Source organism: Salmo salar, chromosome 28 (assembly GCF_965601325.2).
Source record: "Salmo salar chromosome 28, fSalSal1, whole genome shotgun sequence".
Lineage (NCBI taxonomy): Eukaryota > Metazoa > Chordata > Actinopteri > Salmoniformes > Salmonidae > Salmo > Salmo salar.
This window is the reverse complement of record NC_138318.1, coordinates 34,773,734-34,801,351: the sequence shown is the minus strand read 5'-3', so window position 1 is coordinate 34,801,351 and position 27,618 is coordinate 34,773,734. Positions and strand designations below refer to the sequence as shown.

The following is a 27,618-nucleotide window of genomic DNA, read 5'->3' as shown; positions in this document are numbered from 1 at the left end:
AAAACTAATAATACCTTTTCCCCTTTCCACATGTTAAAGACTCCAATTGATAGTGTTTTTAGCCACAATCTGCCCCAACTCCAATTTATACATTTGGGCCCAGTTGATAGCGTGCTGGACTTCAGGCTAGAATGTTGAGGGTTCGAAACCTGCTCCATTACATTACTATGCCGGTCTCAGAGCAAATAGCCTGGATTGTTACTCCCATCACATTCCTCTCCCTCTTCCACGCGTCATTCAGCACGCTGGTGGGTGTGCTGGCAGGATGTACTGTTTTTTATTCTGTATATATGAATTACAAAATCAGCCTTTACTTAAATCATGTTTCTAGTCTATTGCATAGTTACAATGTGTAATCATTGATGTCCCAGGAGCAGGAGTGGTAAACACTGTTGAAGTGTATAATCGTAATACATACATGCAGACACAACATCATACAAATAATGGAGTTTGATACACCTGGTATTGGATACGACTGAAAAGCAAAAAGAGATGCTAAATAGCGATTTTTGTAAATGAACTTTATGACAAAAAAAATATGCACAATCGTTTATCTCTACATTAACTAACAGAATTCTCTCAACTGTACATGTTTTGCTTGACTCGTTATGACATTATAACTACTTACATTTGCTTATGCCATCTTTGCTAAAGAAAGTCGCCAGGGACGGGTGGCTCACATCAAATTCGTCATTGGAACCACTCGATATGATTGGTCATATAAAAACCTTGGGACCCAAATGCATGAGTGCTCTAACTCCCCCTTGTGGTGGTCTGGAGTAATGAAGCAGTGACGCTGGGTACCTCCAAGTCCCACAATGTAAGCTCGCAACTTTTAAAAGGAGGAACCACTAACTGTTATATATATATATATATTTTTTTATCTTATTTTGGGGGGTGGGACAGCAATTTGCACGTCTGTAGAATCACCCATATAACGCACTACTTTCGACCAGGGCCCATAGGGCTCCTCACTAGGGGCATGGTGTCATTTGGGACACATCCTCTGTCTTTGTAGTGCAGTACTACGTCAGTCAGTACTACGTAACAAACCTCTCTTTTTCTCTGTCGTCAACAGGTTTCAGTCCGTCAGTCTGCTCTTTTAACGTTGGGCCAGAGCCAGAAAAAAAGAAAAAAAAAGAAAAACATCCTCAAAATGCCTTTTTCCTCCTTGCCCCGGTCCTGGCTGGCCCTTCTCAGAAAGACACAAAGAAGAATGAGAAAGAAAGAGGACACACACAATTATTGTGTAAAAATACCTTTTATTGAATTTCCATCATTACAATTGCACACAATCAGTTTGAGCAATCTTTTCAAAATATTTAATAGAAATTCATTTAGCTCTAAGAAGCAAAAACAGTCATCAGTCTTTTTTAAAAATCAGAAGCTTTAAAGAGAATCAACGTGTAAATATACTGAGAACTTCACTTCCCCACGGCAATGGTCACCACGATATGTTGCCACGGTAACCCTGCCCACCCGCCCATCATACAATAGAATATATGCCCCCTCGCTCTTCTCCATTTTACTTACAGTAGCATTTGAAACCATCTCTGCAAATGTATTTTCTGAAACCAGTCAGCATTGACAATATGGACTCATCCACCCTCCCTCCCCAATGCATTCGCATCATCCCAACTCCCACAAACACAAGCCTGGCTTGAATCGGATCCCCCACAAAAGAGCACAACACGAGTCAAGCACAGCTGCATGTACAGTACCTGCAGCCAGGTATCCATCGGCCACAGAGACACTAAGCTCCAAAAGTTTCCATATTCCAACAAAGTGAGTCTGATGGCTACACAGCTCACCTTAAAAAATAACATTTAAGCAAAAATGGTTTTGCAATAATGTGTGAAAACAAAAGCAGAGTTTTCACACACTTCACAAACAACAGATTTACACTTGATATAGTCTGGCAAATGCATAACAGAACAGCAATTTGTTTTTGATTACGATTCATTTACAGCTTCTGAAAAGAGGGCTAGCTGATGCTTGAGTAGAGAAGACAACAGCTGTATTCCAGAAACTAACATTAACAATGGGGAAAGTACAAACTGACAAAAATCTTTTCATTTCCAGTTTGGATGGGAAGTCATCATGTCACTGGTTTTATCAGGCATGAGAAGGAAGAGGAAGATGGTGACAAAAACAGCATCCTATGATTCTTAGCTTTCAACATTTCAGACAATGACTCATCCCTACCTGTTTAACCTGTGACATTTTTTTTTATAACCAACCCTCCAATTCCCGAAAGAAGAATTCCCGTTTTACCAATACAAAGTCTCAAAATACACAGCTGGGAAAAACAAAATGGGATAAGTCAGAAACCTGGAAGAGTCAGACAGCGGGATATGAGAACACGTGAGGATGGAGAGTTGACTGGACATATTTTCCACTGTGACATCCTGCCACGATGACAAACCCTGGGTGACAATTTCAACAGCAGGTGGGTACTACTAACGAGCACGCAAATAGAATCACCGACTTTAACTGACACACACACGAGAGGCGGGAAATCATCCTTCCATCATGCCTACTGTGAGTGTGTGTGTGTCAGACGTGACTAGTCTTAGTATCTTCCAGGAGAGTTCAGCTCAGTTCAGAAACAGAGGGGATAAATATAGCACTGCCCTCCAGCCTATCCACTGACTGTATTAGACATGTCCCATAACACACACACATTTTATGTTCTTCTATCCTCATGGGGACCTAAAATGTATTTCCATTCAAAATCCTACTTTCCCTAAGAGCTAACCCTAACCTTAACTCGTAACCATAACCCAAATCTCTTATACTAACCCTAACCCCTAAACCTAAAATAGATTGTCCTCATGGGGATGTGGGAAAATGTCCCCACGAGGGAGAATTATCTTTGTTTTACTATCCTAGTTGGAATATTTGTGGAGTTTAGATCCCTACAAGAATAGAAGACCCCCCCCCCCCACACACACACAAAATACAGTCAGAATAAAACTGTGCACTATCCTCTACCCCCAACAAAAATTCAATATCAACAACTGTACGTGACAAAAATAACAAATAATATATCATATCAATCAACAACACTTGAAATCATACCTCTAGTAAATTCAAACTCGTTAGTGGCGCAGCGGTCTAAGGCACTGCATCTCAGTGCTAGAGGCGTCACTACAGACCCTGGTTCGATTTCAAGCTTTATCACAACCGGCCGTGATTGTGAGTCCCATAGGGCGGCTCACAACTGGCCCAGTGTTGGCCGGGGTAGGCCGTCATTGTAAAATAAGAATTTGTTATTAACTGACTTGCCTAGTTAAATAAAAGGTTAAATAAAATATATAAATTTTAAAAAATTAAAATAAACAGTAACCACACAAACTGCCCCTAATATCGGCTGAGTTAAAACTTCCTTTCACCAAATGCAAGCGGTAGGAAACGTTATATGATGCTAACGATATTAAAGATTTTCAGTGTTCGAAGATAGGCCTAAACAGCATCAAGGCCTAAACAGCATCAAGCAAGGCCTAAACAGCATCAAGCAAGGCCTAAACAGCATCAAGCAAGGATAAAATAAGAAGTCAAAAAATACCAGATATGATAACTAGCAGACGGGAACAGCATCACTAACAACCTGTGTTCTACCAACAGCCCATCATCCCTCCAATCAGGGCACAAATGTTGGCACACAGAACCAAATATTGCACATCTTGCGTGGGCTCTGGCTAGCTGTTTGATTTGATAGTAAGAGTCTTGTCACAAAGGAATAGGTGGGTACAGACACCATGTCCCTGAATTAGTCTCGCTCTCCTCAGCCTGAACTCTCGTGTTCCAGCTCCTTGGCCCACCCAATGAATAAATCAGAGTGATGATGAGGGTGTGTGTGAAGAATAGAGAAGAGACTGGGCCTATTAGGGACCTGGCCAGGACATCAGTGGGTGGCCACACTAAGACTCAGAGCTCTTTCTAGGAATAGACAGGAACAGTGTGAGAGAAAGATTTAAAACATTTTAAAAAAATAATGACAAAAGAAAGCAGGGATGATCTGACCAATTCAAAATTGTGGGAGATGGCTAGAGATTTCTGGACACAACATTAGTTAGTTGCTTTAGTATCAATATATTTTGGTTTCATGACTTGAATCTTATGAGCATATAATCTAATATTATTAAACATTGGACCAGCAGAAGACAGTAACAGTCATGCAACACGGCCATTAGAACAGCCAACAGTGGAACACTGTTCAAAAGAGACGTTGGTCTTTATGATCTCAGTGGTTTTCAGAAGCTGCAGGGGGAAAACAGTGCCACATTGTGGGTGACCAGACCTTAGCACTTATGTGTGTTGATGGCACAGCATGTACTGTACCACTGTACCTGTCATGCCAAGGGGCAAATCACAATAGATCCACTACTGTGGAATGCAGAGGGTCTGGTAATGGTATGGGCTCTTGGATGGTGGTTGAATGCAGGGGGTCTGGTAATGGTATGGGCTCTTGGATGATGGTTGAATGCAGGGGGTCTGGTAATGGTATGGGCTCTTGGATGGTGGTTGAATGCAGGGGGTCTGGTAATGGTACGGGCTCTTGGATGGTGGTTGAATGCAGGGGGTCTGGTAATGGTATGGGCTCTTGGATGGTGGTTGAATGCAGGGGGTCTGGTAATGGTATGGGCTCTTGGATGATGGTTGAATGCAGGGGGTCTGGTAATGGTATGGGCTCTTGGATGGTGGTTGAATGCAGGGGGTCTGGTAATGGTACGGGCTCTTGGATGGTGGTTGAATGCAGGGGGTCTGGTAATGGTACGGGCTCTTGGATGGTGGTTGAATGCAGGGGGTCTGGTAATGGTATGGGCTCTTGGATGGTGGTTGAATGCAGGGGGTCTGGTAATGGTATGGGCTCTTGGATGGTGGTTGAATGCAGGGGGTCTGGTAATGGTATGGGCTCTTGGATGGTGGTTGAATGCAGGGGGTCTGGTAATGGTATGGGCTCTTGGATGGTGGTGGCAAGAGGAAGGTGCTACAACAGCTCATATTGATAAGAAGGACAGGAAAGGTTTTATAGCCCAGGGCTGATTGTCTCTACAGACAAGCGGAGGACATCAACGCATGGATGTTTGTATAGTTGATAGAACAGAACGGGATACTGGACAAAAGAGAACAGCGGAACTCAGACTCAACACCAAGGTGGAACAGATAACACAGTTACACTAAGTTATAACATATTCAAATCTGGGTCTACTTTGCAAAATGAGTACAAGACAGGAATACAGGTATGAATGTCTGGAGTTCGTAATAGATTTGTTTTCTCGTTAAGCAACATTGAAATAAGATAGAAATTGTTTGCTAAAAGAACTGTTGAAAGTTTCAAAAGCAGGACACACACGGACACGAAAGCACAAAAAAAAAAGAGAACTGTGCATTTCATTATTGAAATGTGATTACATCCTGCCTTCCCATTTTCCCGCATCATAACATTTACAGTAGTTCTTCCATAATAGCAGAGGCTCAAGAGCATCAGCCATCCTGCCAGTCACTCTCAGAAAGCAGCAGAAATTAACGGATGTCGACTTCTATACAGTATCAGCCACCACAAGAATGACAAGCAACATCCAAGGCTTCCGTCAAACTAGAATGCAGTTTCAGAAGTGTTTTAAAAAAAATGTATTTTAAATCTCATGTAAATGAGTTGTATGTGTTATGACACGGCATCAAACTACCACTGAAAACGACTCTATTCATCCCACAGTTGTGAAACCAAAGACTGGCATGACTGTCACCATCTAGTAGACTGGGTTCGGTCGGTCGGGAGGGGTGGAGAGGGGTGAGAGTATGCTAACAAATACATTTTGAAACCTATGCAAGCAAGTGGTGAGTTAATATGATACTGTAGTCCAAGTAGGTAAACTTAATGATAAAGAAAAAATGTGGAGGGAGGGAGGGGAGGGGGAAATGCAGAAACAGCTTCGTTATATAACCTACGCAAGCTAATTGTGAGTCTATATGCTCCTGCAGTGTTCAGCAGGTAGAGTAGATTTGATGATATATAGAGTAATGTGGAGAAGTTAACACTGTACAAAAGGACTGTACATTATGTTTGCCTCCGGGGGGTGTTCTTGAGCCAAAAGAGGCACCCTAAATATTGTCCATAAATTACCCCATTGGACAGAAAGGGGCACATGCCGCCGAGTGAATAAAGTGTGTGGGGGGGGGGGGGGGGGGAACTTGCCTTGTTGAATACAGAACATCTCTTTACCTGGCAACAGTTATTTTGTTTTCTGTATTTTTAGAGGCACAGATAAGGCTTGTGTTATGAGTAACTGTTTCATTAAAGCATTCTGTCAAGAACGACACCTCACTCACACACACACACACACAGTAAAATAAGACAGTATATTGTTAATACTAAGTTTTCAAAGGGAAAACGGCAGTTAATATATCAGTATACTGTATCAGTATACATAAATATAAGCTATATAATAATAAATAATAATAATAATATCAGTATAACTATTATTCGATTCCAGTTCAACATACAGTGGGGAAAGTATTGTGACTGGCTCAGAAGAGAAAAATTATTCAGGAAGTGACTAGGAACCACAACGACCACATATACTTCACTTTAAAACACGTGTAACACACATAGAAGGCGCCCACATAAACACACACACACAGCCCAATGCGTAGTAGACCTATACATGAGAGAGCAGTTGAGAGCAAAGTGCAGTAACTTCCTTTGACAAACCCACTGCACTTCTGAATGAGACCTCCAACCATTACAGACTTGTGTAATGCTTAACCACTGGACAGTCGAGAATCTGAATCTCTCGGTCTTTCAAAGGCGACTGATACCAGTCCATTCTATATTATATATTTTCTGTACATGCAGTGAATTAGTAAACCAATACAACACTTGAGCTTGAGTATAGTACAAACATTGAGATTATACATAGATATATTCATATCACTTTCAGTTGTTTTAAAAAAAAAAAAAAAGTTTTTCTGTTTTCTTACATTGGGTTTGAAAATATTTCAGGGATTGACCATTAGAGACCCACAGTGTCCTAATACCCATGAAACCTAGCAGTCAAACAGGGAAATGGTTCCAATCGTTTTTCAACCATTCATTTATCCCATAGGGGATTTTAGATACACTTCAAATAAGAGCTGTTTAACCCGACGTGACGTTTTGATAACCATGTAAATCTCTCTAGGACAAGGTGACTTTCAGATAAAAAAAAAAATGCTTATTAGCATCAAAGCAGACAACACGCCAATTACAAATCCCTGCAAGCTCCTGCATATCAAATACAATTAAACGTTTTAAAAAAAACACAAAAAAAACACCTTTGCTAACAGGTATTGTGTCAATTTAAAACTTGCACAAGACACTTCACAGAATTGCCCATTTAAAGAAATGCAGCCAATGTATTAATTACTAACATCAGATAATTAAACCAGAGCGCAGGCGGCTGGTGGCAACTTAATTGGGGAGGATGTGTTTAAAGTAATCGCTGAAACACAACAAATGGAATAGTATCCAACACATGGTTTCCATGGTTTCCATGTGTTTGAATGCCATTCCATTTACTCCGTTCCAGCCATTATTATGAGCCGTCCTCCCCTCAGCAGCCTCCTGTGATCCAGAGATTCTTACCTTTGCCTCGATTCGGCAGTCCAGATCATCACGACATTTGTAGATCTTTATGATAGCAACATTAGCAGCTAATTAGCATTTCATTTTTGGGGGGGTAAATACAGGTGAATATATTGATAAAAGTCACCTTGTCTGAGAGAGATTTACATGGTTATCAAAACGTCATGGCACGGTAAGTCTACACGAAACACAGCCCTTATTTTAAGTGTTTCTAAAATCCCCAATGGGGAAAAATGAATGGTGGAAAAACAATTGCAAATATTTCCCTGTTTGACTGCTAGGTTTTATGGCTATTATGACTCATACTGTGGTACTGTATAGGACAGGGCATAATCCACACGTTGCTTAATTCACTAACATTAACAATGAAATCTATGTTTTAGTACTGGGTCTAGTACAGTAACAAGGGTGGGACAAATTTAGAGGTCGGGGGATCACATTTCATACAGATATTATTATACATTTAAATTAATCCAGATTATATATGGGCCGGTGCTCCAATACTGAACATTTCAGTAATTTCCCCATCTTGGCCCCCTGCCCATATCTAATATGCAAGGGCTTAAGGCCTTAAGGATAATTCCTCACTCAGTTCCTCTAATGTCCATCTTCACTGTGCCAAAGGGAGGGGTCGGGAACTAGGGAGAGGGTGGAGTCCCTCAGGTAATAGGGTTTGTGATTGGTGCTTTTTTTTGTAGGTCCGCCTCCCCAGTGGCCATTGGTCAGAGCATTGGGTTGGGTTAGATAAGGGCGCTCGTCAGTCCCCGAGGATGACCTTGACAAAGCTAGCCACGTCGGTGTCTAAGGATTCATGGGAGATGAAGAAGGGATGTTGCTGGGATGGAGAGAAGAAACCAGAAGAAAAGAAGAGACTGATTTATGCAGAATCAAATATAACATCAAAATAATATCCTCAACAACAGTTTGAAATATAATCAATAGCATTGATTAGATAAAAATCTAAATAAAGTGGGGAGATTATTAAATGGGGAGGTGTGTCTCCCAACCCCTCCTGTCTCAGCCTCCAGTATTTATGCTGCAATAGTTTATGTGTCGGGGGGCTAGGGTCAGTCTGTTATATCTGGAGTATTTCTCCTGTCTTTTCCGGTGTCCTGTGTGAATTTAAATATGCTCTCTCTCTTTCTCTCTATCAATCGGAGGACCTGAGCCCTAAGACCATGCCTCAGGACTACCTGGCCTGATGTCTCCTTGCTGTCCCCAGTCCACCTGATCGTGCTGCTGCTCCAGTTTCAACTGTTCTGCCTGCGGCTATGGAACACTGACCTGTTCACCGGACGTGCTACCTGTCCCAGACCTGCTGTTTTCAACTGTCTAGAGACAGCAGGAGAGGTAGAGATACTCTCAATGATCGGCTATGAAAAGCCAACTGACATTTACTCCTGAGGTGCTGACCTGTTGCACCCTCGACAACTACTGTGATTATTATTATTTGACCCTGCTGGTCATTTATGAACATTTGAACATCTTGGCCATGTTCTGTTATAATCTCCACCCGGCACAGCCAGAAGAGGACTGGCCACCCCTCATAGCCTGGTTCCTCTCTAGGTTTCTTCCTAGGTTCTGGCCTTTCTAGGGAGTTTTTCCTAGGGAGTTTTTCCTAGCCACCGTGCTTCTACACCTGCATTGCTTGCTGTTTGGGGTTTTAGGCTGGGTTTCTGTACAGCACTTTGTGCTGATGTAAGCTGATGTAAGAAGGGCTTTATAAGTACATTTTATTGAAATTTGATTGATTACAAAACATTATGTATCACTGGACTAAGTCTGCCATCTAGTGGTGAACTAATAGTAAATGCAAGAGGACACATTATTGTGTCCACATAACGGGAGATCTCCTAAGTTCAAAACACACTCACCATGAGTTCTGGGTAGTTTGGCCGCTCTTTGGAATTTTTCTTTAAGCTGAGAATGAAAATGGGCAATGAGATAGAAGATTAGATTAGTAATATCTGGTAACGTATCTCCCAGTCCAGGCACACTGAATGATTGCATCAGCTGCAAGCGAACGTGGAACAGTTAACAGGGTAAAAATAATAGTTGCGAAGAAACGAGAGAGACAGAGATAATAAAAAAATTGTAGTAAAGTGTTCAGCCTGTGATCTATCCTCCCTTCTGCCATGTGGGAGTTAATTCGCTCAGGGGTAAAAGCAACAAAAAAAATCCCATGACTGAAACTTAAGTGGATCTTAGATTGATTATCTGGGGCCAAGTTAACGTCTCCTTACTGAAACTGATTGATTGTCTGGGGCCATGTTAACGTCTCCTTACTGAAACTGATTGATTGTCTGGGGCCATGTTAACATCTCCTTACTGAAACTGATTGATTGTCTGGGGCCATGTTAACATCTCCTTACTGAAACTGATTGATTGTCTGGGGCCATGTTAACGTCTCCTTACTGAAACTGGATCTGATTGATTGTCTGGGGCCATGTTAACGTCTCCTTACTGAAACTGGATCTGATTGATTGTCTGGGGCCATGTTAACGTCTCCTTACTGAAACTGGATCTGATTGATTGTCTGGGGCCATGTTAACGTCTCCTTACTGAAACTGGATCTGATTGATTGTCTGGGGCCATGTTAACGTCTCCTTACTGAAACTGATTGATTGTCTGGGGCCATGTTAACATCTCCTTACTGAAACTGGATCTGATTGATTGTCTGGGGCCATGTTAACGTCTCCTTACTGAAACTGGATCTGATTGATTGTTTGGGGCCAAGTTAATGTCCCCTTTCATCTAAGAAAGTCATGACCATCATGCTTTTAGAGAAAGAGGCTAATTTTGTACATATTAAACTGCGAGATTGCCCAATTCCAGTCCCCTTGCTTAGAGGGTCCGGGGTCTTCCTCGAGCTAATTTGTATGTGGAAGGACTGAAAAGCTCAGTTCTGGTGACTTTTTAGAAAAGACATTCCACCTCCAAAATGTTTTAAATAATAATGATGCTGACACCATCTAAAATACAATTTCTATACATGGCCTATATTATCAGATGTGCTGTTAGCAATAAGCATGATCAACTTTAGCCTAACATGCAGCATAGTTGGGGTTTATCCATCTGCATTTACCCCATTGGACACATCCAGATTGTCATTATTAAGAATACTAATAACTGTATTATAAATATGAATACATATAATTATTCACTCTAAAATGTATTAATTAATTTTGTGGATTCTATTACAAAGTATGTCATTTTCCTTTTAAGACGCAATTTCCTCTTTAAGAGTTATGTTGTGCAGCTGTGCCTAATGGATACTAACGAAGGAAGTTATTTCTGATTTCCTATCATTTGGCAAAAGCAATCGGGCCTGGGTAGAGTTGGGCCTGAACTTTGTGGGCATGGTTAGGGTAGGGTCTGAACTTTGTGGGCATGGCTGGGGTAGGGTCTGAACTTTGTGGGCATGGTTAGGGTAGGGTCTGAACTTTGTGGGCATGGCTGGGGTAGGGTCTGAACTTTGTGGGCATGGGTAGGGCTGAGGCTTAAAATTCATGCCTGTGAGGTAAGAGTATCCCCAATGCCCCCTTTTACATGTTTATAGACCACTCTTCCACAGGAGGATATAGTCTCCATTCAAGCCAGAGGAGAGGTTTACTCAGGTATTCCAATTTCCTATTGTCACATAAACAGTTGAGTCACCGGGGTATAAAACAATGTTGTTGATCCACTGCTGGAAAGTCCTGCTTTAACATCTGACCCGGCTGAATTAAACCACAGCTCTACAGCCTGGAGGGACTAGATGATGTACAACTAGCCTGGTCCTAGATCTGATGTCTTGCCAACTCTAACTGTCGTCTCTGTCATAACAAGCATGACAATGACCATAGAGTTGGAAAGACAGCCCAAACAGATATAGGACCAGGCTTGCTTTACAGGGAGAAGAGAACATACCACAGGGAGGTGAAGTCAACCAACTCAGGGGAGAACTGGTCAGCAGGGAGCTGGGGCGATGGTTCCTCCACCACCTGCTTCAGCTGCTGGAAGGGCGTGCCCCAGGAGTCATAGGGAAACCGCAGGATGGCCAGTTCAATCTGAAGAAGGGGGCACAGGTATATGAACGCATCATTGTATTACCGTACATAAAATGCAGAAAACGAAATATTACGTAGATAAAAGCCTGAAATTGGGTGGTTTATGACCCTAGACAGTATTACATTACTGAAAACAACCATAGGCAGTTGGAGGACCATCACATTTATTTTAAAAACCAAAACTGTTCTTGGGTGTGACACAGTTCAGGACGTGCAAATGAGAGAGGTAGGAATATGTAACAACTCTCCTAATAAAATGTCTAGACACCAGTTAGTCTAGAGCAGAGCCGTTGTGTGTCATCGTGTCTCACAGAGAAGGCAGGGCTTTTCTTGAACATGAAGAACCTGTCCTATATGAACAGCAATGCATTTCAATTCAATAGAACTCGATCTGCTCACTTAATGCTATTACTGGCAATGAATACAACGTACTGGTTATATAGTGAAGACATCATTCAGGAAAAATAAAATACAATTATTTATCTGTGGTTACTGTACCTGCACCTTACGGTATCAGAGGTTGCTAGTTTAAATGTAGAAAAAATCAAATAAAAAATAGACCTACTAGTGTAATAATCACATAACAATTTTGTTATAATAAATTAATCTGCATAAATATTCATAATAAAAAGTTATATAAAATAGAGGCTCACCATAGTGATTCCTAAACTCCAAATGTCAGACTTGACGTTGTAGCCTTTCTGATTAGTCTCTGGGTTGATCCTCTCCGGCTAGGGGACAGAATGACACACACACACACACACAGAAAGACAAAGAACGAGACACGGGTGACATCACTTTAGCGTCGCTAACTGACAGTTGTCCTAGACGACCCAACCTCCTCCGTCATCTGTACCTCTTCAACACACACAGCCCAGTCTGTTCTCTGAGCGCTACCATGGCCCTAAAAAACTGCCTCAGCCAATCAAAGGCTCTGTGGACACACTGTTTGAGCACACTGGAGGTTATTAAAAGGGTAGCGATCATAAACATTACCACGTGTAACATATGGATTTTCATTAGTATACACATCAAAAGGCCCAATGCAAAGTTACACCTCTAGTTTCTATTTTTTACATAATTATTAAGGTTATAACATCTTTTTTTCGTTTACCTTTTACCCCTTTTTTCTCCCCAATTTCATGAAATCCAAATTGGTAGTTACAGTCTTGTGCCATCGCAGCAACTCCCGTACAGACTCGGGAGAGGCGAAGGACGAGAGCCATGCGTCCTCCGAAACATGACCCTGCTAAGCCGCACTGCTTCTTGACACACTGCTCTCTTAACCCGGAAGCCAGACGCATCAATGTGTCGGAGGAAACACCGCACAACTGGCAACCGTGTCAGCGTGCATGCACACGGCACGCCACAGGAGTCGCTAGAGCGCGATGGGACAAGGACATCCCGGCCAAACCCTCACCTAACCGGGACGACGCTGGGCCAATTGTGCGCCGCCTCATTGGTCTCCCAGTTGTGGCCGGCTGCGACACAGCCCGGGATCGAACCCAGATCTGTAGTGCCTTAAACTGCTGCGTCACTCGGGAGGCAAAACCGATCCGAATTCTGAAGCATGCTGAAGGAAAATGTTTTTCCGGCGTGTGATGTAATATGGAGGACCGGCAAGCCAGCCTATTCCCGAAAACATCATGTTAAATTTCACTGCTATGCGGACGACACACAGCTGTACATTTCAATGAAACATGGTGAAGCCCCAAAATTGCCCTCGCTAGAAGCCTGTGTTTCAGACATAAAGAAGTGGATGGCTGCAAACTTTTAAACTCGGACAAAACAGAGATGCTTGTTCTAGGTCCCAAGAAACAAAGAGATCTTCTGTTGAATCTGACAATTAATCTGGATGGTTGTACAGTCGTCTCAAATAAAACTGTGAAGGACCTCGGCGTTACTCTGGACCCTGATCTCTCTTTTGAAGAACATATCAAGACTGTTTCAAGGACAGCTTTTTTCCATCTACGTAACATTGCAAAAATCAGAAACTTTCTGTCCAAAAATTACGCAGAAAAATTAATCCATGCTTTTGTTACTTCTAGGCTGGACTACTGCAATGCTTTACTTTCCGGCTACCCGGATAAAGCACTAAACAAACTTCAGTTAGTGCTAAATACGGCTGCTAGAATCCTGACTAGAACCAAAAAATTGTATCATATTACTCCAGTGCTAGCCTCCCTACACTGGCTTCCTGTTAAGGCAAGGGCTGATTTCAAGGTTTTACTGCTAACCTACAAAGCATTACATGGGCTTGCTCCTACCTATCTTTCCGATTTGGTCCTGCCGTACATACCTACACGTACGCTACGGTCACAAGACGCAGGCCTCCTAATTGTCCCTAGAATTTCTAAGCAAACGGCTGGAGGTAGGGCTTTCTCCTATAGAGCTCCATTTTTATGGAATGGTCTGCCTACCAATGTGAGAGACACACTCAGTCTCAACCTTTAAGTCTTTACTGAAGACTTATCTCTTCAGTAGGTCCTATGATTAAGTATAGTCTGGCCCAGGAGTGTGAAGGTGAACGGAAAGGCTGGAGCAACGATCCGCCCTTGCTGTCTCTGCCTTACCGGTTCCCCTCTTTCCACTGGGATTCTCTGCCTCTAACCCTATTACAGGGGCTGAGTCACTGGCTTACTGGTGTTCTTCCATGCCGTCCATGGGAGGGGTGCGTCACTTGAGTGGGTTGAGTCACTGATGTGGTCTTCCTGTCTGGGTTGGCGCCCCCCTTGGGTTGTGCCATGGCGGAGATCGTTGTGGGCTATACTCGGCCTTGTCTTAGGACGGTAAGTTGGTGGTTGGAGACATCCCTCTAGTGGTGTGGGGGCTGTGCTTTGGCAAAGTGGGTGGGGTTATATCCTGCCGGTTTGGCCCTGTCCGGGGGTATCGTTGGATGGGGCCACAGTGTCTTCTGATCCCTCCTGTCTCAGCCTCCAGTATTTATGCTGCAGTAGTTTATGTGTCGGGGGGCTAGGGTCAGTCTGTTACATCTGGAGTATTTCTCTTGTCTTATCCGGTGTCCTGTGTGAATTTAAATATGCTCTCTCTAATTCTATCTTTCTCTCTTTCTGTCTTTCTCTCGGAGGACCTGAGCCCTAGGACCATGCCTCAGGACTACCTGGCATGATGACTCCTTGCTGTCCCCAGTCCACCTGGCCGTGCTGCTGCTCCAGTTTCAACTGTTCTGCCTGCGGCTATGGAACCCTGACCTGTTCACCGGACGTGCTTGTTGCACCCTCGACAACTACTATGATTATTATTATTTGACCATGCTGGTCATTTATGAACATTTTAACATCTTGACCATGTTCTGTTATAATATCCACCCTGCACAGCCAGAAGAGGACTGGCCACCCCTCATAGCCTGGTTCCTCTCTAGGTTTCTTCCTAGGTTTTTGGCCTTTCTAGGGAGTTTTTCCTAGGGAGTTTTTCTTAGCCACCGTGCTTCTTTCACATGCATTGCTTGCCGTTTGGGGTTTTAGGCTGGGTTTCTGTACAGCACTTTGAGATATCAGCTGATGTACGAAGGGCTATATAAATAAATTTGATTTGATTTGACATAATGTAAACTCCAACAGAAATAACTTCAAATGTAGAACTTCAACTTAAACCAAATCGTTTGCACTGATGACTACTGGTTTCAATTTCATTTTCAGCCAACTTAGAAGCAAATACTTTATGAATGTATCATTACAAATCAACTCGCAAGGTTGCTAGCCAACTAGCCTGCTAACATTAGCCCTACCAGCCGTGCATGAGTCAGCCAGTTGCTATCAACACCTAGATTACAGCTGCATTAAAGTAAACCAAAGTTTTGAAAATACATAACACCATCTAACCAGTTATCAAAGAATGCTAGCTATATGCAGTTAACTTAGCCAGCAAGCTAGCCAGCCAGCTAACGTTAGCTATTTAGCCAACTAGCTATTAGCTTAGCCAGCCTAGCCAACAACCACGGTTATGGTCGGCAAGCTAGAGCCAAACTACTGGAGACCAGCTAGAACACAACTAACACAGCCAAAACATAACCGCAGATTAGAAGCAAAGAGAGAAAGCGAACTAAAATGTAATATAAATGTACAGCAGACTAACAGATCCCATGGTAAAACTTTGAAAAGAGTGCAGGCGAGGGGGAGACAGGAGCTTTGCCGGGCCGATGGAGTCAGGGAAACCCAAAATAGATAGATTCCAGATGTCCGTCAGCTAGCGCGCTTGCACTAAGTCAAGGTGGAAAAAGTTACCAAACTGCCCTAGGCTACTTCAGAGACCATGCCGAAAAGTTGACAAAACAGAAAGGAGAACAGACGAGGTACTACACAATTAGAACAAGCAGGTATGATTTTCTCTTTTGTTTTTAGCCCACGGCAAAAAGGTACCTGAACCTGCCATGCTAATGATAATAACACAGCCACAAAGTCTGAAGGGCATGCTGCATTGATGCACATGCCCCATCTGCTCCTTGTTTGATGGATTGTAGCTCACCACTGCCAACAGTTGGTCTGGAATGTAATTACATGCTAGCATGGCTACTAGCTAACATTAGCCAGCTTGAGCTAGATTCCGAGCTAGCATACAAACTCAGTAGCACAGACTAGATTAGATCCTCCACATAACTTTGAGAAATAGGGCATTGTGTAAGCTTAGAAGATGTGCAGAAATAAGTTCATAAATATGTAATAACCCCAAAATAACTATGTTTGTACTTATAGGTAACCAGATCGTGACTAGAACTAAGTTACTAAGTCAGTGTTTTCACATTGGTGAGTGACAACTCATGCGTTCTACCCTTTAAGTGCATGACTATTGACATAACAGACCTCCAGCACTTACACATATATGGTGTAAGTGGCCAACTCAGCTCTGCTCAGTCAAACTTATTAGGTTAATTAATTAAGAGTAACAAATCCAAATCAACATTTTATTTGTCACATGTGCCAAATACAACGGGTGAAGACTTAACCGTGAAATGCTTGCTTATGCTCCCTTCCCAACGGTCCTTCCCCAACGGAGTTAAAAAAAATGATAATACAAAATTAACAAATAGTAACACAAGGAATAAAATAAAACAAGAGTAGAGCCAAATCAAGGAAATACCAGATCAATGTGCAGCTAGCTATATACAGGGAGTACCAGATCAATGTGCAGCTAGCTATATACAGGGAGTACCAGATCAATGTGCAGCTATATACAGGGAGTACCAGATCAATGTGCAGCTAGCTATATACAGGGAGTACCAGATCAATGTGCAGCTAGCTATATACAGGGAGTACCAGATCAATGTGCAGCTAGCTATATACAGGGAGTACCAGATCAATGTGCAGCTAGCTATATACAGGAAATACCAGATCAATGTGCAGCTAGCTATATACAGGGAGTACCAGATCAATGTGCAGCTAGCTATATACAGGGAGTACCAGATCAATGTGCAGCTAGCTATATACAGGGAGTACCAGATCAATGTGCAGCTAGCTATATACAGGGAGTACCAGATCAATGTGCAGCTAGCTATATACAGGGAGTACCAGATCAATGTGCAGCTAGCTATATACAGGGAGTACCAGATCAATGTGCAGCTAGCTATATACAGGGAGTACCAGATCAATGTGCAGCTAGCTATATACAGGGAGTACCAGATCAATGTGCAGCTATATACAGGGAGTACCAGATCAATGTGCAGCTATATACAGGGAGTACCAGATCAATGTGCAGCTATATACAGGGAGTACCAGATCAATGTGCAGCTATATACAGGGAGTACCAGATCAATGTGCAGCTATATACAGGGAGTACCAGATCAATGTGCAGCTATATACAGGGAGTACCAGATCAATGTGCAGCTAGCTATATACAGGGAGTACCAGATCAATGTGCAGCTAGCTATATACAGGGAGTACCAGATCAATGTGCCGGGGTAACAGCTATTACAGGATGTACCAGATCATTGTGCCGAGGTATGAGGTACTTCATGTATCATATCTCTCTCCTGAAACAGTTCTTCACTGAGCCAGCTTAAGCCTAACTACACTCTTTGATTTTTATTGAGTAGATTTGACCAATAGATTTATTTTGTCTCTTTTAAATCCCGGAAACCTCTCCTACTACACACCCACCCACCCACCCCCACACAACCGCTCACCCACAACCACCCACCCCCACACAACCGCTCACCGCCATGTAGGGCTTGCAGCCTGCGTCCATGGTCTTGGCCACAGAGTCCACCAGGTAACCACTGATCCCAAAGTCACACATCTTCACCTGCCCTTGGGTGTTGATCAATATGTTGGATGGCTTCACATCTGAGGGGAGAGTGAGTGAGCGAGTGAGTGAGTGAGTGAGTGAGGAGGAACAAAACAGAGAAATAGAAGAGTGGCGTGAGATGGAAGTGAAAGAGAAATCACAGATTTTGGAGTCCGTTAGTCCAATACAGACCTACTGTATAGCATCTTTTAAAGTGATTTCCTTAGCCTCAGCAACATAACTACGAAGCAGTATATCTGTCTCGCTCAACACAGCCCACAAAACACATATGTAAAAATGCTATGTAAAATGTTGTTTCAAGTAACATCGTTGTTTTTGTAACGTCGCAAACAGATGTGGCAGGTTTCTCCGCTAAAGCTTCCAGATTTAAAAAGATGGACACTAGTGCAAACTGTTTTAAGGTGTACCCAAGAGAGAGATATACATAACATACCGTATATAAAACGTTCTATTTAACTCTGTGCTTGTTCTTACCTCGGTGGATGACTGACAGATTGCTGTGCAGATGTTCCAGAGCCTTCACTGTCTGTAACGAGGGAGGTTGGAACATTAGAACAGAACACATCAGCAGCTGGAGAAGGATATCAACATGAGGAATGCAGGTCTAACTTCCCAGACATACCCATTGGTTTGCATCTAGTATTTATTCATTCTTAGTATATTAAACATCTAGCATGAATTCAGTCATTTTGTACAGTAATAGCCTCTTGGTCGAGAGACTGGCAACATGTTAATATACTGAACAAAAATATAAAACGTAACATGTAAAGTGTTCGTCCCATGTTTCATGAGCTGGAATAAAAGATTGCAGAACTTATTCATACGCACAAAATTTCTCTCAAATGTTGTGCACAAATTGTTTTACATCCCTGTTGGTGAGCATTTATCCTTTGCCAAAATAATCCATCCACCTGACAGGTGTGGCATATCAAGAAGCTGATTAAACAGCATGATCATTACAGAGGTGTAACCTTGTCCTAGGGACAATAAAAGGCCACTCTAAAATGTGCAGTTTTGTCACACAACACTATGCCACAGACGTTTCAAGTTGAGGCAGTGTGCAATTGGCATGCTGACTGCAGGAATGTCCACCAGAGCTGTTGCCAGATCATTTAAAATGTTAATTTCTCTACCATAAGCCACCAATGTCATTTTAGAGAATTTGACAGTACATCCAACCGGCCTCACAACCACAGACCATGTGCAACCACACCAGCCCAGGACCTCCACATCCGTCTTCTTCACCTGCGGGATAGTCTGAGACCAGCCACCCGGACAGCTGATGAAACTGTGGGTACACACAACCAAAGAATTTCTGCACAAATGGTCAGAAACCGTCTCAGGGAAGCTCATCTGCATCTGCTTGCCGTCCTCCCCAGGGGCTTGACCTGACTGCTGTTCGGCATCGTAACCGACTTCAGTGGGCAAATGCTCACCTTCGATGGCCACTGGCACGCTGGAGATGTGTGCTCTTCACGGATTAATCCCAGTTTCAACTGTACCGGGAAGATGTGTGGGCAAGCAGTATACTGATGTCAACGTTGTGAACAGAGTGCTCCATAGTAGTGGTGGGGTTATGGTATGGGCAGGAATAAGGTAAGGACAACGAACACAATTGCATTTCAGTGATGGACATTTTAATGAGATTGTCGTGCCATTCATCACCTCATGTTTCTGCATGATAATGCACTGCCCCATGTCGCAAGGACCAATTCCTGGAACCTGAAAATGTCCCAGTTCTTCCATGGCCTGCATACGCACCAGACATGTCACCCATTGAGCATGTTTGGGATGCTCTGGATAGACGTGTACGATAGCGTGTTCCAGTTCCCGCCAATGTCCAGTAACGTCACACAGTCATTGAAGAGGAGCGGGACAACATTCCACAGGCCACAATAAACAGCCTTATCAACTCTAAGTGAAGGAGATGTGTCGCGCTGCATGAGGCAAATGATGGTCACACCCGATGCCGACTAGTTGTTTTCTGATTCACACCCAAACTTAAAAAAATAAAAAAATAAAAAAAGGTATCTGTCACGAGCATATGCATATCTGTATTCCCACTCATGTGAAATTGACAAAGGGCCATACATAGAATTGTGTATGTGGGGTACAGAGATGGGTTGGTCATTCAAAAAAATCATGTTAACACTATTATTGAACACACAATGAGTCCATGCAACTTATTTAGTGATATGTTAAGTACTTTTCTACTCCTGAACTTATTTAGGCTTGCCATAACAAAGAGGTTGAATACTTATTGACTGAAGACATTTCAGCTTTTCATTTGTAAAAATTTTGAAAAACATAATTACACTTTGACATGATGGGGTATTATGTTTAGGTCAGTGACAAAAAAAATCTACATTGAATCCATTTTAAATCCAGGCTGTAACAACAAAATGTGGAAAAAGTCAAGGGGTGTGAAAGATTTTTCAATTTATCGGACATTTGAGAAATTTACCGGTCATCTATATGCACTGGGTGAGTAACACATTAGGCCGTCCACTAACAAAACCATCATCATCAATAAACAAGGGATATTGGCCAAATGAGCCACATTTACGTGTCCTTAAAAACAGCCTATAACTAATTACAAAAACACTATTCCTTGTGTTTTCATCTGTAGTATATGTAAACTTTATAGCCTATTGTCGGAGATTTGAGCACTAAATGCATCAGGGCATTGCGTGTAGGGCCCGTTTGTATTTATTATGGATCCCTATTAGCTGCTACAAAGGCAGCAGCAACTCTTCCTGGGGTCCGCCAAAATTAAGGCAGTTATACATTTTTAAAAACATAATACATTCATTACAGAATTCACAACACAATAAGTGTGTGCCCTCAGGTCCATACTTCACTACCACATATCTACAACGCAAAATCCATGTGTACGTGTGTGTATAGTGTGTATATTATCATGTGTGTGTATGCATGTGTCTGTGCCTGTGTTTGTGCTACTTCACAGTCCCCGCTGTTCCATAAGGTGTATTTTTATCTGCTTTTTAAATCAGATTTTACTGCTTGCATCAGTTACCTGATGTGGAATAGAGTTCCATGTAGTCATGGCTCTATGTAGTACTGTGCGCCTCCCATAGTCTGTTCTGGAGTTGGGGACTGTGAAGAGACCTCTTGTGTCATGTCTTGTGGGGTATGCATGGGTGTCCGAGCTGTGTGCTAGTATTTTAAACAGACAGCTCGGTACCTTCAGCTTGTCAACCAACACCTCTTACAAAAACAAGTAATGAGGAAGTCAATCTCTCCTCCACTTTGAGCCATGAGAGTCACATGCATGTCATTAATGTTCGCTCTCGGTGTACTTTTAACCTGTTAGGGCTAGGGGGCAGTATTTGCACGGCTGGATAAAAAAAATGTACCCGATTTAATCTGGTTACTAATCCTACCCAGTAACTAGAATATGCATATACTTATTATATATGGATAGAAAACACCCTAAAGTTTCTAAAACTGTTCGAATGGTGTCTGAGTATAACAGAACTTATTTGGCAGGCAAAACCCTGAGACATTTTCTGACAGGAAGTGGATACCTGATGTGTTGTATTACCTTTAAACCTATCCCATTGAAAAACACAGGGGCTGAGGAATATTTTGGCACTTCCTATTGCTTCCACTAGATGTCACCAGCCTTTACAAAGTGTTTTGAGTCATCTGGAGGGAGATCTGACCGAACAAGAGCCATGGAACGATGATGGCCCATTAGACACCTGGCGCGCGAGTTCATGTTGGGTACCCTCGTTCCAATACGTTATAAAAGAGTATGCATTCGTCCACCTTGAATATTATTCATGTTCTGGTTAAAAAAGGCCCTAATGATTTATGCTATACAACGTTTGACATGTTTGAACGAACGTAAATATATTTTTTTCCCCTCGTTCATGACGAGAAGTCCGGCTGGCTTAGATCATGTGCTAACAAGACGGAGATTTTTGGACATAAATGATGAGCTTTTTTGAACAAAACTACATTCGTTATGGACCTGTGATACCTGGAAGTGACATCTGATGAAGAGAATCAAAGGTAATGGATTATTTACATAGTATTTTCGATTTTAGATCTCCCCAACATGACATCTAGTCTGTATCGCAACGCGTATTTTTCTGGGCGCAGTGCTCAGATTATTGCAAAGTGTGATTTCCCAGTAAGGTTATTTTTAAATCTGGCAAGTTGATTGCGTTCAAGAGATGTAAATCTATAATTCTTTAAATGACAATATAATATTTTACCAATGTTTTCTAATTGTAATTATTTAATTTGTGGTGTTGACTTGACTGCCGGTTATTGGAGGGAAACGATTTCCTCAACATCAATGCCATAGTAAAACGCTGTTTTTGGATATAAATATGAACTTGATAGAACTAAAAATGCATGCATTGTCTAACATAATGTCCTAGGAGTGTCATCTGATGGAGATTGTAAAAGGTTAGTGCATCATTTTAGCTGGTTTTATGGTTTTGGTGACCCTGTCTTTGACTTGACAAAACATTACACACAACTCTTGTAAATGTACTGTCCTAACATACTCTAAATTTATGCTTTCGCCGTAAAACCTTTTTGAAATTCTAAAACGTGGTTAGATTAAGGAGATGTTTATCTTTCAAAGGGTGTAAAATAGTTGTATGTTTGAAAAATTAGAATTTTGACATTTATTTGGATTCAAATTTGCCGCTCTTGAAATGCACCTGCTGTTGATGGAGTGCACCACGGGGGGGGACGCTAGCGTCCCACCTAGCCCATAGAGGTTAAGGGCCAGCCGTGCTGCCCTGTTCTGAGCAAACTGCAATTATCCCTAGTCCCTCTTTGTGGCACCTGACCACACGACTGAACAGTAGTCCAGGTGCGACAAAACTAGGGCCTGTAGGACCTGCCTTGTTGTTAAGAATGCAGAGCAACACTTTATTATAGACAGACTTCTCCCCATGTTAGCTACTGGTTGTATCAATATGTTTTGACCATGACTGTTTACAATCCAGGGTTACTCCATGCAGTTTAGTCACCTCAACTTGCTCAATTTACACATTATTCACTACAAAATGTAGTTGAGGTTTAGTGAATGATTTGTACCAAATACAATGCTTTTAGTTTTGGAAATACTTAGGACTAACTTATTCCTTGCTACCCATTCCAAAACTAACAGCAGCTCTTTATTAAGCGTTGCAGTCATTTCAGTTGCTGTAGTAGCTGACGTGTATAGTGTTGAGTCATCCGCATACATGGACACACTAGCCTTACTCAAAGCCAGTGGCATGACGTTAGTAAAGACTGAGAAAAGCAAGGGGCCTAAACAGCTACCCTGGGGAATTCCTACTTTGACCTGGATTATGTTTGAGGCTTCCATGAAAAGAACACCCTCTGTGTTCTGTTAGACAAGAAACTCTTTATCCACATTATAGCATAAAGCCATAAGACATAAGTTTTCAGCAGCAGACTATGATCGATAATGTCAAAAGCTGCACTGAAGTCTAACAAGACAGCCCTCACAATCTTTGCATCATCAATTTCTCTCAGCCAATCATCAGTCATTTGAGTAAGTGCCGTGCAAAAAAAAATCCAGAAGTTTACTAAGGGTTGGTAAGAGGCTGATTGGTCAGCTATTTGAGCCAGTAAAGGGGGCTTTACTATTCTTGGTTAGCGGAATGACTTTAGCTTCCTTCCAGGCCTGAGGGCACACACTTTCTAGTAGGGTTAAATTGAAGATGTGGCAAATAGGAGTGGCAATATTTTCTGCTATGATCCTCTGTAATTTTCCATCAAGATTATCAGACCCCGGTGGCTTATTGTTGATAGACAATATTTTTTTAACCTTTTCCACACTGACTTCACGGAATTCAAAAGTACAATTCTTGTCTTCCATAATTTGGTCAGATATACTTGGATGTGTAGTGTCAGCGTTTGTTGCTGGTATGCCATCCCTAAGTTTGCTTATCTTGCCAATGAAAAAGTCATTAAAGTAGTTGGCAATATTTACATTACATTTTACATTTTAGTCATTTAGCAGACGCTCTTATCCAGAGCGACTTACAGTAGTGAATGCATACATTTCATACGATTTTTTTTTCTTCTTCTTTTTGTACTTGGCCCCCCGTGGGAATCGAACCCACAACCCTGGCGTTGCAAACACCATGCTCTACCAACTGAGCTACGGGGAAGGCTTTGTGATAAATGAGCCATCTGATTCAATGAATGATGGAGACGAGTTGGCTTTTTTCCCCAAAATTTCATTTAAGCTTTTTTCAATCTTTATAGAATTTATCTTTGTTTCATAGTATAGTTTATTTTCATTTAACATGATTTCTTAAATTTGCAGTACGTTTGCCAGTTGGACTCCCAGTTGGACTACCAGACTTATTTGCCATACTTTTTGCCTCATCCCTCTCAACCATACAATTTTTCAATTCCTTATCAATCCAAGGGGATTTAACAGTCATTTTCTTAATTGGTGCATGCTTATTAGTAACTGGAATAAGCAATTTCATAAATGTGTCAAGTGCAGCGTCTGGTTGCTCCTCATTACACACCACAGACCAGCAAATATTCTTTACATCAACCTATGAATCACTACAAAACTTATTGTATGACCTCTTATACATTATATTAGGCCCAGAGTTTGGAACTTTGGTTTTCCTAGATATGACTATTATATTGTGATCACTACATCCTATGGATTTGGATACTGCTGTAAAGCAAATTTCTGCAGTAAAGATGTGATCCACACATGTTGATGATTTCATTCCTGTGCTGTTTGTAAACACCCTGGTAGGTTGGCAGACCACTTGAACCAGGTTGCAGGCACTGGTTACAGTTTGAAGTTTTTTCTTGAGTGGGCAGCTTGATGAGAGCCAGTCAATATTTGACGTAGGCCTCCAATGTATTATATTAATATAAAAATATATACAGTACCAGACAAATTTGGACTAGTCATTCAAGGATTTTTCTTTATTTTTACTATTTTCTACATTGTAGAATAATAGAAAACATCAAAACTATGAAATAACACATATGGAATCATGTAGTAATAAAACAAATCAACATATTTTATTTGAGATTCTTCAAAGTAGTCACCCTTTGCCTTGACAGCTTTTCATACTTGGCATTCTCTCAACCAGCTTCATGAGGTAGTCACCCGGAATGAATTTCAATTAACAGGTGTGCCTTGTTAAAAGTTAATTTGTGTAATTGCTTTACTTCTTAATGAGTTTGAGCCAATCAGTTGTGTTGTGACAAGGTAGGGGTGTTAGCCATATTTGGTAAAAGACCAAGTCCATATTATGGAAAGAACAGCTCAATAAGCAAAAAGAAACAACAGTCTATCATTACTTTAAGACATGAAGGTCAGTCAATATGGAAAATTTAAGGAACTTGCAAAAAAACATCAAGCACTATGATGAAACTGGCTCTCATGAGGACCGCCACAGGAAAGGAAGACCCAGAGTTACCTCTGCTGCAGATTTCTGAGTTACCAGCCTCTGAAATTGTAGCCCAAATAAATGCTTCAGAGTTCAAGTAACAGATACATCTCAACATCAACTGTTCAGAGGAGACTGCATGAATCAGGCCTTCATGGTTGAATTGCTGCAAAGAAACCACAACTAAAGGACACTGTTACGCTCCCCAGTTTCTGTGTTGTGGGTTTGTATGTGTGTGTGGTTCAGGAAATGGCTTCCTGGAATCCTAAAGCAGCTGATTGGTCGGCTCCATCGCTAATTGGAGCTCTGACCCCTCCCTCTCGTCAGGGGAAACAGCTGTCTCTTCAATTACCAACTCCTCCAGCTTGATAAAAGCCAGTGTTCCTCCCTCAGGGAGGAGAGCTTCCTTTTATGTCCTGTGTTGGTTAGTACAAGTTTTGTTGCTATTATTTTGTAGCTGCTCCATCAGAGGTATGTGTATGCCAATATGACTTAGTGGTTTTGATTGTTGAAACTGTTCACTTAAAGTATTGGTAATTATTCTGTTTCATTTGTTCCCGGGGGATGGGAAATGCACCTTAGGAGTGTTTAGGCAAGAGGCCTGCGGGAATACATAACCCGTAGTATTGAATCTGTCTATGCACACTAGGTAAGACCTGGGCGGACCAGGGACTAACTTTTACTTTGGTTCCGTCCAGCCCCTTTTCCCCACATTACTGTGTTAAGGAATAATAAATTCCCAGTAAACTGTATATCTCTGCCTCCGTCGTCCTTCCCCGCACCTACGATCATACTTTTTTCACTCCTCGGGGAGTTGAGATGTAGCAGGGTGTTGTGTTCCCTCCTCCAAGAGGGGTACGTAATAGATAAGAGACTTGCATGGGCCAAGAAACACGTAGAATGGACATTAGATCGGTGGAAATCTGTCCTTTGGTCTGTTGAGACAAAATTTGCGATTTTTGGTTCCAACCGAGTAGGTGAACAGATCTCTGCATGTGTGGCTCCCACTGTGAATTACGGAGGTGTGATAGTGTCACCAGCAAAGTACCCCCAAATTGTCTGATTTATTTAGAATTCAAGGCACACTTAACCATCATGGATACCACAGCATTTTGCAGCGATAGGCCATCCCATCTGGTTTGGGCTTACAGGGTGACTACACCGCTCATGTCGCGTGTGCGAGCGTTGCAAATAAATTCAGAAATCTATTATCCAATTATTGCGCGTGCCAACGACGTCTGCGTTGCCATGGGCTAAAATAGAAGTCAGTTCTATTTCTGACGCAGATCGCGATCTGCAAGTCCTGCCTCTCCCATCTCCTCATTGGTTTATAGAAGCAGGTACCCACGTGCCATCTCCTCATTGGTTATACCCACGTGGGTGACTGAAAGACGAACAAAGTCAGTGGCGGTAATGCACTTAAATTTATGAAAGTTGCCAATCGCAATATAAAGTCAAGAGAAGAAAAGGCCTGGAAGGAGAGATGACTAGAAATGATTTGGTTGACCGTTTTGTGTGGATTAATTGGCGGCGTAGATGACCTTCTGCATTTCAAGTAAAATAACTTTATATCCCAGGACAAATTAGCTAGCAACAGCAAGCTAGCTAAAAAGGACAAATTAGATAGTAAGTGCAAGCTAGCTAAATTCCCATAAATGTTTAATGCTTTTTGACCTGTCCCCAAATGAATATAATTGGTTCATATTTTGTTTTGATATTTTAACTTGCGTGTCGTGATTGCGCGATACCGCACGTGCACAGCCAGTTTGGGTTTCGTGTTTGAGGGACTATCATTTGTTTTTCAACAGGACAATGAACCAACACACCTCCAGGCTGTAAAGGGGCTACTTGACCAAGAAGGAGAGTGATGGAGTGCTGCATCAGATGACCTGGCCTCCACAATCACCTGACCTCAACCAAATTGAGATGGTTTGGGATGAGTTGAACTGCAGAGTGAAGGAAAAGCAGCCAACAAGTGCACAGCATATGTGTGAACTCCTTCAAGACTGTTGGAAAAGCATTTCCGGTGAAGCTGGTTTAGAGAATGTCCAGAGTGTGTATAACTGTCATCAAGGCAAAGGGTGGCTACTTTGAAGAATCTCAAATAATACAAATATTTTATAAGTTTTGGTTACTACATAGTTGATGTCTTCACTATTATTCTACAATGAAGAAAATAGTAAAAATAAAAACCCTTGCTTGAGTAGGTGTCCAAACTTTTGACTGGTATTGTGTATATATAAAAAGCTTAGGC

The 27,618-nt window shown here is 41.9% G+C and overlaps 1 protein-coding gene across 2 annotated transcripts in view; it reads right to left on the bottom strand.

Annotated features, from left to right (window-relative positions):
* Window positions 1–1,242: 1,242 nt before the first annotated feature.
* The window catches only part of mkk6c (MAPK kinase 6c), a 55,799-nt gene continuing 29,423 nt past the window's right edge, over window positions 1,243–27,618 (bottom strand). The window contains 6 exon segments of one of the 2 annotated variants that reach the window (NM_001136550.1): window positions 8,388–8,465; window positions 9,505–9,550; window positions 11,540–11,679; window positions 12,333–12,410; window positions 17,851–17,978; window positions 18,415–18,466. In NM_001136550.1, coding sequence (NP_001130022.1) covers window positions 8,388–8,465; window positions 9,505–9,550; window positions 11,540–11,679; window positions 12,333–12,410; window positions 17,851–17,978; window positions 18,415–18,466 — 522 coding nt within the window. 2 annotated transcript variants of the gene reach the window in all.